Source organism: Akebia trifoliata, chromosome 12 (assembly GCF_017979445.1).
Source record: "Akebia trifoliata isolate Shusen 1 chromosome 12, ASM1797944v1, whole genome shotgun sequence".
Classification (NCBI taxonomy): Eukaryota; Viridiplantae; Streptophyta; class Magnoliopsida; order Ranunculales; family Lardizabalaceae; genus Akebia; species Akebia trifoliata.
The window spans coordinates 34,259,250-34,270,942 of NC_141386.1; the positions used below are offsets into that span (position 1 = coordinate 34,259,250).

The following is an 11,693-nucleotide window of genomic DNA, read 5'->3' on the forward strand; positions in this document are numbered from 1 at the left end:
TTAGAATATCTCAAAATTGATTAGGAAAGAACTATTATTTTTTTATCAAATTGTCATCAAAAGCATAAAAAAATTATTATTTTAGATTCTTTTATACCAAATAATCATTTAAAAGAGGCATATAAAATATAACATTTTTTCACTTTATTGTTTTAAAAAAATGGAATTGAAAATGGCAAATATGGCATTGCCATTGTAAATGCTCTTAGAAATGTGTTTTGAAAAGCTCCCAAAAAATGAAAGAAAAAAAAAAACCATTTTTAAAATGTAATTTAATTAAAAGGAGTATATACCATACAAAGGATAAGTAGTGAGTGGATTTTGTTCACGTTAAAGTGCAATAAATACACCTTGGGAATGAGTATTAACAATATTTTGATAAGAATAAAAAAGAGTTTTTAAGGGCATTTTCGATACAAAATCCAATTTCCAAAGTGTATTTATTGCATTTTAACTACGTTAACAAGATCCTTAATAGACCCTATGAGAGGGGTTTCTTTCTAATAAACCTAACTTTGAGTGGTGGCTTGATATTTGTTAGTCCATTTATATCTTATCTCATATCTCATAATATTTTTGAAATATCCAAACTACTATTTTATATTTTTTTCTTATAATAAGGTTTTTCAAAATCATTTTTGATCATCTTGGATATTGGTATGTTCCTAATTTTTAATATTTAAATATATTTTTTAATTTATTTCGAAGATTATAACAAAAAAATGACAAATGGAGTTGAAATTCTATTTGGTTTTTCAAAATTTTGTAATAACTTTTGATTCAAATATCTATTTTGCAAAATATAATGTATGCATTTTGAGTATTCAAGGAGATCTATCCATTATCCAAGTTGAAAAAATGAAAATATATAAAATAAATTTGTATTACATTTACAATGTCGTATTCACCACTTTTTACTGTTGAGTTCACAATTTTTATTATTGATTTCATCACTTTATTTAATGCATCATTACCGACTATATAATTAATAACAAAAAAATCTTGCAATATCATCAAAAGGATTATGAGTCGTAATACTGACACCTACTTTTTGAAACATCTACACTTAGTTAGTAGTTGCACCCCTAGAATTTGGTATATGCACTAACTAAACTGTTTTCGTCAGTTATGCTCAAACTTCTTTCTCATTACGTCTTCATCCCACAAAGAATTCCATCTTTGACTAAGAGTTGCTTTGAAACTTTAAAGACATCAAACTTAAATTCTTTTTTGTTTGTTTATCGTATCTACTTTTGTAATGAGAAAAACGATAGAAAAATTAGGGCAAATGGTAGGATCTGATTTAGATTATGGTTAAAACTCTAATGTACAACATTTGAATGCTTAAAGGCATTCACAAATATTTTTAGAAAGTATTGATAACAAGAACTTGTTGATAATGCATTAAATCTGGAAACAAACTAATTTTTTTTTGGGTTGTTTATGTCGATCCTAAAAGATTGACATGTGTTAAGCCATGTCAATAAGATACGAGCGACATAACCAGGATTTTACCCATGTGGGGGCAACTAAGAGTAGAAATTTTTTTGTGGGGATAACTAAGGGTTAAAAAAAAAATATAATTGTGAGGGCAACTAAAAGTGGGGAAAAAAATTTGTGGGGGCAATAGTGACATATTTTTTTTATCCATTGACATTGAAAATTCTTGTGGGGGCTAAGTACCCCCACTGTAAATCCGCCCCCAACCCCTTGACATAGCTTAAGCCACATCGACAAGAGATGACCGTCATTGAATAAGTCATGTCAGATGTGTCTGTTTGACATTTTGTTTTGGTATCTAAAAATTATGTGTCAACAAGACATGAGCAATGCAACATTATCAATGTTGACAAGACTCGGATGACTTAAGACATGTCAACATGACTCAGGTGCCACGACTTAAGTCATGTTAGACGTGTCCTATTGACACAAAGTATTTTCTGTGAAATGTAAAACACAAAACACAAAACACAAAACACAAAACACAAAGAGCAATAAATTCATGGAAAGATACAAGTTTTATCTATAACTTTTGAATCATCAGATTCATTATAACTGTGGTCATATGATTGAACGATTTTCTTTTTAAATTGAATTCTTGCGATTCATTCATTAGAGTTCAAACAAATGAAATAAATCAATGAGAAAACTTAAAAATAAAATGAAATTTCAATACTAATCATATTCCATTGTTGTAATCCGTTGAAATAATAGTTTTTAGAACATTTTGAACCGTAGAATCAATAGAAAATGAAAGAACTAAGAAGAGTTCTTTTCTTCATCTTCTCCATTGACATGAGCATAAATTTAAGATTTTAAATGTCCGATTATTATGGTGGGTTCAAATACCAATACAAATGAGAGTCATACGTCAATTTTTTTTAAGCGAGTGAAGATCATCATTTTAAAACTCGTTCGAGACTGAGATGTATCGTTCGAGTTAACTTGGTATCGGGGTTGAACGAGACCAACTCACAAACCTATTTGAGACGTCCACGTTCGGACGAGATTTTGTAAAATCTCGTCCGAGACAAACGATACCTAAAAACAATGAATAAATTGCAAGACAAACGATATGTATCAGATGAGATTTTCAAAATCTTTCGAGTTAAACGAGATGAACAAGTTAAACGTTCTCAACTCTATATTCTTTCACCTAAATCGATTTTTTTTCATCTTCTTAATCAAGTGAACGAAAAAAAAAGGTTTTGGGGGAAAATTTTATTTTTTTCATCCGATTCAAGACGAAATCAAATGAAGAAGATGAAACATATGTAATAATGCAAATATTTTATTTATTTATTTATTTATTTTGATAGGTATATTATGATTTTTTTAATTACTTTTATATTTTTGTGTCTTCACTTTTTAATAGGAATCATTTTTGAATGTTTTTAGATTTTTTAAATGGTTAAAAATCATTATCTCAATGTTGAACGAAACGAGATGTATCATCCGAATTAACTCGATATCAGGATTAAATGAGATGATACATGAAACCGAATTTAAAAACCATATCTCAAAAAGTGGGTGCCATTATTCTCACTAAAAAATTATTATTATTATTATTTTCTTAACAAATGAGAGAGAAAACAAATTAAAAAAATAGTTATTGGTGTGAAATAAACGTTAAAATCGGTTTAAAATAAAACTTGGCCGACGCGAAATGAGTTGAACGAGTCGACTTGGTATCGGTAAGGCGGCGAGTCGACCTGGGGAACTGGTATTTAAAATCTGTGAAAATTATTCACTCGACATGCTCATCAAACCACCGTCTCTTCTTTCTTGAGGTTTGCTTATAACTTCGTTACAGTTTTTCGATTTCTCATTTATTTCTTCTTTCTTTCATTTGTGTTCTTCGCTCATCGATTTGTTTCTGCTTATGTTTAGGGTAAGGTAAGACATTCAGACCAAGTATCGTGGTGGCTAGTTTTCAATCCAAAACTAGGTCGAGACGAATCGTAGTATGTTTTGAGACCTAAAAAAGGCATTTTTGTAAGTTGTTTCTGCTTGTTCTCCCATTTTGATTCCACACTTTTAATCTTGGGTTTTTGAGTTCAATTTTTTTTTATCTAGGGTTCTTGAGAAATTGATCAAAAAGTCTTTTTTTTTTTCTTTCTTTCTTTGTGGAATCTCGATTTTAGTTTTCTACAAATAAATGGCACACTTAGGTGGTGGTGCGGAAGCACACGCCCGATTCAAACAGTACGAGTACCGAGCCAATTCGAGTCTTGTCTTGACCACCGACTCTCGTCCCCGCGACACCCATGAGCCGACTGGTGAGCCTGAATCTCTCTGGGGTAAGATTGACCCCAAAAGCTTTGGTGACCGGGTTTACAAAGGAAGACCTGCTGAGCTTGAAGAAAAGCTTAAGAAAAGCAAGAAGAAGAAAGAACGCGAGCCTCTTACTTCGGAATCTATTCCAAAAAGGGATCGTAAGCGCCGTCGTCTTGGAGAAGAGAGTGTTCTTAATCTTCCTGAAGAAGGTGTGTACAAGCCGAAGACGAAGGAAACCCGTGCTGCTTATGAGGCCTTGCTTAGTGTTATTCAACAACATTTAGGTGGGCAACCGCAAGACGTACTTTGCGGTGCTGCCGATGAGGTTTTGGCGGTTATGAAGAATGAGAAGGTCAAGAATCCTGAAAAGAAGAAGGAGATTGAAAAACTGTTGAATGTAATTCCAAACAATACGTTTGATCAGTTGGTATCAATTGGGAGACTTATTACGGATTACCAAGATGGGGGTGATGCATCGGTGGCCACAGCTACTAATGCCGATGATGCTCTTGATGATGATATTGGTGTTGCTGTTGAGTTTGAAGAGGACGACGAGGAAGAGGAGAGTGATTACGATCAGGTTCAGGAGGATGAAGAGGATGAAGATGATGGGTTGGATGCCCATGGATCTGGGGCTATGCAGATGGGTGGTGGGATCGATGACGATGATATGGAAGAAGCCAATGAGGGTATGACCCTAAATGTTCAAGACATTGATGCGTATTGGCTTCAGAGGAAGATCTCGCAAGCATATGAAGAGATTGATCCACAACATTGTCAGAAACTTGCTGAAGGTGTACTTAAAATACTTGTTGAAGGTGATGATAGGGATGTGGAGAATGGGCTTGTAAAGCTTTTAGATTTTGATAAGTTCAGTCTAATCAAGTTTCTTTTACGGAACCGGTTGAAGATAGTGTGGTGTACTCGCTTGGCAAGAGCAGAGGATCAGGAGGAGAGAAAAAAGATTGAGGAAGAAATGATGGGTTCGGGTCCGGATTTGGTTGCAATTCTTGAGCAGTTGTACGCCACTAGGGCAACTGCTAAAGAACGGCAGAAGAACTTGGAGAAGAGTATAAGAGAAGAAGCTCGGCGTTTGAAAGATGAGAGTGGTGGTGGTGGAGATGAGGACAGAGATAGGAGGAGAGGGGTTATTGATAGAGATGGAGAGAGTGGTTGGTTGAAGGGGCAACGCCAATTGCTTGACCTTGATAGCATTGCTTTTAATCAAGGTGGGCTTCTGATGGCAAATAAGAAATGCGAGCTTCCACAGGGGTCTTATCGGAATCATAGTAAGGGATATGAAGAAGTTCACGTGCCAGCATTGAAGCCAAAGCCACTCGCTCCAGGTGAAGAGCTTATAAAGATATCTGTAATGCCTGATTGGGCGCAACCCGCTTTTCAAGGGATGACTCAGCTGAACAGGATTCAGAGTAAAGTCTATGAGACCGCCCTTTTTACTGCGGAGAACATCTTGTTGTGTGCTCCAACTGGTGCTGGGAAAACAAACGTTGCAATGCTAACCATACTTCAGCAGATTGCACTTCATAGGAACCCAGATGGGTCATTTAACACCAACGATTACAAGATTGTTTATGTGGCACCGATGAAAGCTCTTGTTGCTGAAGTAGTTGGAAATTTGTCCAATCGTTTGCAACATTATGATGTCAAGGTAAAGGAGCTAAGTGGAGACCAGTCTTTGACTCGCCAACAAATCGATGAAACACAGATAATTGTCACGACTCCTGAGAAGTGGGATATTATAACTAGAAAATCTGGAGATCGGACTTATACCCAACTTGTGAAACTTCTTATTATAGATGAGATTCATCTTCTTCATGATAACAGAGGACCTGTGCTTGAAAGTATCGTTGCAAGAACAGTTAGGCAAATTGAGACCACGAAAGAGCATATACGGTTAGTGGGTTTATCTGCTACACTCCCCAATTATGAAGACGTGGCTTTATTTTTACGGGTTGATATGGGAAAGGGGCTTTTCCATTTCGATAATAGCTACAGACCTTGTCCACTCGCTCAGCAGTATATCGGAATCACAGTCAAGAAGCCTTTACAGAGATTCCAATTGATGAACGAAATCTGTTATGAAAAGGTGATGGCCGTAGCTGGAAAGTATCAAGTCCTTATATTCGTTCACTCGAGAAAAGAAACGACCAAAACTGCTCGTGCAATACGAGATTCCGCTCTTGCTAATGACACTCTAGGTCGTTTCCTGAAAGAAGATAGTGCAAGTCGTGAGATTCTCCACAGTCATACAGAACTTGTTAAGAGCAATGATCTCAAAGACCTATTGCCATATGGGTTCGCTATTCATAATGCCGGAATGGCAAGGGTTGACCGTCAACTCGTTGAGGATCTCTTTGGTGATGGTCACGTACAAGTGTTGGTTTCCACTGCTACTCTTGCTTGGGGTGTTAATTTACCGGCTCACACTGTGATTATCAAAGGCACCCAGATTTACAATCCGGAGAAAGGAGCTTGGACTGAACTAAGTCCTCTGGATGTTATGCAGATGCTTGGCCGTGCAGGAAGGCCTCAGTTTGACACTTATGGTGAGGGGATTATCTTGACAGGGCATAGTGAACTGCAGTACTATCTCTCGCTAATGAATCAACAACTTCCTATTGAAAGCCAGTTTGTGTCCAAATTGGCTGATCAGTTGAATGCAGAAATTGTTCTTGGAACAGTTCAGAATGCTAGAGAAGCTTGCAATTGGATGGGCTACACGTACTTGTATGTTCGTATGCTGAGGAATCCAACTCTCTATGGTATAGCACCTGATGTTCTGACTAGAGACATAACATTGGAAGAGCGGAGGGCTGATCTGGTAAGAATTGAACCTTGACTTTAAGTTTTGGTCTTTTCTGTTTAGTTTGTTGTCATGCTAAGTTTGGTTGGTGTCCTTAACCATATAGAAGGTATATATAATATATACCGAAACTTCTAACCCATATATCTATATAGGTAAATTTAATGGAAAGTATACGTAGATTGTCACGTAAAATGGAACCTGCATTTCCCATACTGAAATGCCAAGCAAATTTAGTGTTCCAACTGATTAAAAATCTAGGTTATTTTGGTGTTGCAATGAAGCTATTGACGTTCCAAGAATATATTTGGAAGTATATTAGTCAGACAATTTGGAAATTTTTGCGTAGTTCTGTCATATAATTGCCAAATCCGAACTTGTTTACTATGCTATGAATACCTGATATTGTTCTAACATTTTTGCAGATCCATTCTGCTGCAACCATATTGGACAAAAATAATCTTGTGAAGTATGATAGGAAAAGTGGCTATTTCCAAGTCACAGACCTTGGCCGCATAGCTAGCTACTATTATATAACTCATGGCACAATATCTACGTATAATGAATATCTGAAGCCCACAATGGGTGACATTGAGCTGTGTCGGTTATTCTCCCTCAGTGAAGAATTCAAATATGTAACTGTGAGACAAGATGAGAAGATGGAATTGGCCAAGCTTCTAGACCGTGTACCTATTCCCATCAAAGAAAGCTTGGAAGAGCCTAGTGCCAAGATCAATGTTTTGCTCCAAGCTTATATTTCGCGGCTGAAGCTTGAGGGGCTTTCACTGACATCTGACATGGTGTTCATCACCCAGGTTTGTTATTATCATGGCTAACTTATTTGTGTTGTCTTTTGTTGTTTTTCATATCAATCATCAAAGCCTCACCCCAGACATGTGGGTTGGCTGTGTTTTTAAAAATAAATGTGTTTTCCACTACCTATTTACTCTATTTTATTTTCTCTTTGTAGAGTGCGGGACGTCTTGTGCGAGCTCTTTTTGAGATTGTGTTGAAAAGAGGATGGGCGCAATTAACTGAGAAGGCTTTGAACTTGTGCAAGATGGTTACTAAGAGGATGTGGAGTGTCCAGACACCCCTTCGGCAATTCAGTGGAATTCCAAATGAAATTTTGATGAAATTGGAGAAGAAGGATTTGGCTTGGGAAAGGTACTATGATCTCTCCTCTCAGGAGATTGGAGAGCTCATTCGTTTCCCTAAAATGGGAAGAACACTTCACAAATTCATTCACCAGTTCCCAAAGCTTAACCTGGCAGCACATGTTCAACCAATCACTCGTACTGTGTTAAGAGTTGAACTCACGATTACACCCGATTTTCAATGGGAAGACAAAGTCCATGGTTTTGTGGAGCCATTTTGGATTATTGTTGAGGACAATGACGGGGAATATATTCTTCATCATGAATATTTTATTCTGAAGAAGCAATATATTGATGAGGACCACACCTTGAATTTCACAGTACCAATCTATGAACCACTGCCTCCACAGTACTTCATTCGTGTTGTGTCAGACAGGTGGCTTGGCTCTCAGTCTGTCTTACCTGTTTCATTCAGACACCTTATTTTACCAGAAAAGTATCCTCCACCTACTGAATTGTTGGACTTGCAACCACTACCCGTGACTGCTTTGAGAAATCCTGCATACGAAGCTCTCTATCACGAATTCAAGCACTTCAATCCGGTCCAAACTCAGGTTTTCACTGTCTTATATAACACAGACGACAATGTCTTGGTTGCGGCACCAACAGGAAGTGGAAAGACAATTTGTGCAGAGTTTGCCGTGTTGAGGAATCATCAGAAAGGACCTGAGAGCATCATGCGTGCCGTGTATATTGCTCCTATTGAAGCTCTGGCCAAGGAACGGTATCGTGATTGGGAGAAGAAGTTCGGAAAGGGTCTGGGAATGAGGGTGGTAGAATTGACAGGCGAAACGGCGACAGACTTGAAACTGCTTGAAAAAGGACAAGTAATTATAAGTACACCTGAGAAATGGGATGCTTTGTCCCGCCGCTGGAAACAACGAAAGCACGTTCAACAGGTGAGCCTTTTCATCATTGATGAGCTCCACCTGATTGGTGGTCAAGGAGGTCCTATCTTGGAGGTGATTGTCTCTAGAATGAGATATATTGCGAGTCAGAGTGAGAACAAGATCCGTATAGTGGCACTTTCGACTTCTCTTGCTAATGCAAAAGATCTTGGGGAATGGATAGGTGCAACTTCTCATGGTCTTTTCAATTTCCCTCCGGGTGTGCGTCCCGTGCCTCTTGAGATACACATCCAAGGTGTGGACATAGCTAATTTTGAAGCAAGGATGCAAGCAATGACAAAGCCAACATACACGGCTATTGTCCAACACGCAAAGAATGGGAAGCCTGCCCTTATATTTGTTCCTACGAGGAAGCATGCCCGGCTTACTGCAGTAGATCTCATGACCTACTCAAGTGCAGATGGTGGAGAGAATCCCCCATTTCTATTACGTTCAGTGGAAGAACTTGAACCTTTCATCTCAAAGGTTAAGGAACCCATGTTGAGTGCCACACTCCGTCATGGTGTCGGCTACTTGCATGAAGGTCTTACCAGCATGGATCAGGAAGTTGTGTCTCATTTGTTCATGGCTGGTTGGATTCAAGTCTGTGTTGCAAGCAATTCAATGTGCTGGGGTATGCCATTATCAGCTCACCTGGTGGTGGTTATGGGAACGCAATATTATGATGGGCGCGAAAATGCTCACACTGACTACCCGGTTACTGATCTGTTGCAGATGATGGGTCATGCTAGTAGACCTCTTCTAGATAACTCCGGTAAGTGTGTCATCCTCTGCCATGCTCCTCGTAAAGAATATTACAAGAAGTTCTTGTATGAAGCATTCCCCGTGGAAAGTCATCTACACCACTACTTGCATGACAATCTTAATGCGGAAGTTGTCGTCGGAGTTATTGAGAACAAGCAAGATGCGGTGGATTACCTCACATGGACGTTCATGTATCGAAGGCTCACTCAAAACCCAAACTACTACAATCTCCAGGGAGTAAGTCACAGGCATCTTTCGGATCACCTTTCTGAGCTTGTAGAGAACACACTAAGCGATTTGGAAGCAAGTAAATGTGTTACGATAGAGGAGGATATGGACCTTTCTCCTCTGAACCTTGGCATGATAGCATCCTATTACTACATCAGTTACACTACAATAGAGCGCTTTAGTTCTTCGTTGACTTCCAAAACAAAGATGAAGGGTCTTCTTGAGATTCTGGCTTCAGCTTCAGAATATGCACAGATTCCCATTCGACCAGGGGAGGAAGATTTGATAAGAAGGTTAATTAACCACCAGAGGTTCTCCTTTGAAAATCCCAAATGTACGGACCCACATGTCAAAGCAAATGCACTGCTGCAAGCCCACTTCTCAAGGCACTCTGTCGTTGGAAACCTAGCCTCTGATCAGCGAGAGGTGCTCCTTTCTGCTAGTAGGCTGCTTCAAGCAATGGTTGATGTTATCTCCAGCAATGGGTGGCTTAGCTTGGCTCTTCTTGCGATGGAAGTTAGTCAGATGGTGACACAGAGTATGTGGGAGCGTGATTCTGTGCTTCTACAGCTTCCACACTTCACCAAGGATCTGGCAAAGAAATGCCAAGATAACCCAGGAAAGAGTATAGAGACGGTCTTTGATTTGGTAGAGATGGAGGATGAAGAGAGGCGGGAACTGCTGCAGATGACAGATTCACAGTTACTCGACATTGCACGGTTTTGCAACCGTTTCCCTAACATTGATATGACATACGAGGTAATGGAAAGTGACAACGTGGGGGCCGGGGAAGATGTTTCTCTACTAGTCACGCTTGAACGGGATCTTGAAGGGAGATCAGAGGTGGGACCCGTGGATGCCCCCAGGTACCCTAAAGCCAAAGAAGAAGGATGGTGGCTTGTGGTCGGTGATAGCAAAACTAATCAGTTGCTTGCCATCAAGAGGGTTTCTCTACAACGGAAGTCAAAGGTCAAGCTCGAGTTTGCTGCTCCCACTGAAGTTGGAAAGAAGTCCTACACCCTTTATTTCATGTGCGACTCATACCTGGGATGTGACCAGGAGTACAGTTTTACAATTGATGTCAAAGAAGCAGCTGGAGCAGGTGATGACAGTGGGAAGGAATGAAATGCGAGCTGTGTGGCTACCTGTTTGATCGTAGATGACTGTTCTTCCTGATCAAAAGTATACAGAAGCATATCCTTTCTGGTTAATTTTCTTGTATTTGACTACAATACCAATTCTGTCATGGTTCTGTTGTATCTTGAAGTTCACTTGTTATGGTTTCTTAATGTTTGTTATGCTTATTGGAACGTTGACGATGGGAGAGATGTTAAACTTAGTTACACTAGCTCTTAGTAAGCTTATTTTGTTTATTTGAGCCCTCATGGATGAGGCAGTTAGTTATGATTTACCTTTTTGATTTCTGACTTTAATGTAGCATTTGTGGGCTCAGAGTATCATCAATTGTTTTTAAGCCGGAATTTGTTTTTTCCGTAGCTCATGTACCATTAAGGACATAGCAGTGTACACTGTTTTATTTGGTTAAGGAACTTGCCAAGTTAACCTTATTGCAGGATCTGTGAATATGCTTCTGTTCAACTTGGACATGGTATCAACTATCTATCATGGTGTGAGATGGTGGGTTCTTATCCGATAAAACCACTACTGCACTCCATTATTGAGATTAAATGCACTGCCTTGTGAATTTACACGATGTTCTCTCTCTTCAGTAATCTTGGGTTATGAGGCCAACGTCGAGATCAGGTTGGCTGACAAGGGCAAAACATTGATGATGACTGCCTCCAAGTACATATATGAAATTTGCACTAACCACGGAACATTACTGTGTGGATCTTGTGTCTGTCACTCACAGGAAGAAAATTATGGGTCCTTTCTGGAGTGCCCATGACTCCTTTTTGGATCATCAGTCAAAAGGGAAAATCGGAGGGCTCAGACCTTGTCATCTAACTTAGGGTTCTCACCTGCATTTCTTCTATTTGTATCTGCACATAATTTAAAAACATTAAGAATGACATGCTATTGGTTTCGCTTAAA

At 38.8% G+C, this 11,693-nt stretch overlaps 1 protein-coding gene across 2 annotated transcripts; it reads left to right on the plus strand.

The window, feature by feature from the left end:
- Nucleotides 1-3,232: 3,232 nt before the first annotated feature.
- Nucleotides 3,233-11,071, plus strand: LOC147389787 (DExH-box ATP-dependent RNA helicase DExH12-like). Of its 2 annotated transcripts, none has more exons than XM_086418053.1 (5): nt 3,233-3,290; nt 3,391-3,487; nt 3,645-6,619; nt 7,027-7,416; nt 7,572-11,071. In XM_086418053.1, the coding sequence occupies exons 3-5, from the start codon at nt 3,659-3,661 to the stop codon at nt 10,761-10,763; spliced, it is 6,543 nt and encodes a 2,180-aa protein (XP_086274179.1). In that variant the 5' UTR covers nt 3,233-3,290; nt 3,391-3,487; nt 3,645-3,658; the 3' UTR covers nt 10,764-11,071. The 2 variants fall into 2 exon arrangements, with proteins under 2 accessions (XP_086274179.1, XP_086274178.1); XM_086418052.1 differs by having other exon boundaries at nt 3,243-3,290; nt 3,391-3,495.
- The last annotated feature ends 622 nt before the right edge of the window (nt 11,072-11,693 follow it).

What these genes read in the sequence shown, in the direction of transcription:
- LOC147389787 (XM_086418053.1), top strand. Translation starts at nt 3,659, where the DNA reads ATGGCACACTTAGGTGGTGGTGCGGAAGCACACGCCCGATTCAAACAG. An exon ending in AAGAGCGGAGGGCTGATCTG is followed by an intron (nt 6,620 to 7,026) that starts GTAAGAATTGAA and finishes ACATTTTTGCAG; the next exon opens with ATCCATTCTGCTGCAACCAT. An exon ending in ACATGGTGTTCATCACCCAG is followed by an intron (nt 7,417 to 7,571) that starts GTTTGTTATTAT and finishes TTCTCTTTGTAG; the next exon opens with AGTGCGGGACGTCTTGTGCG.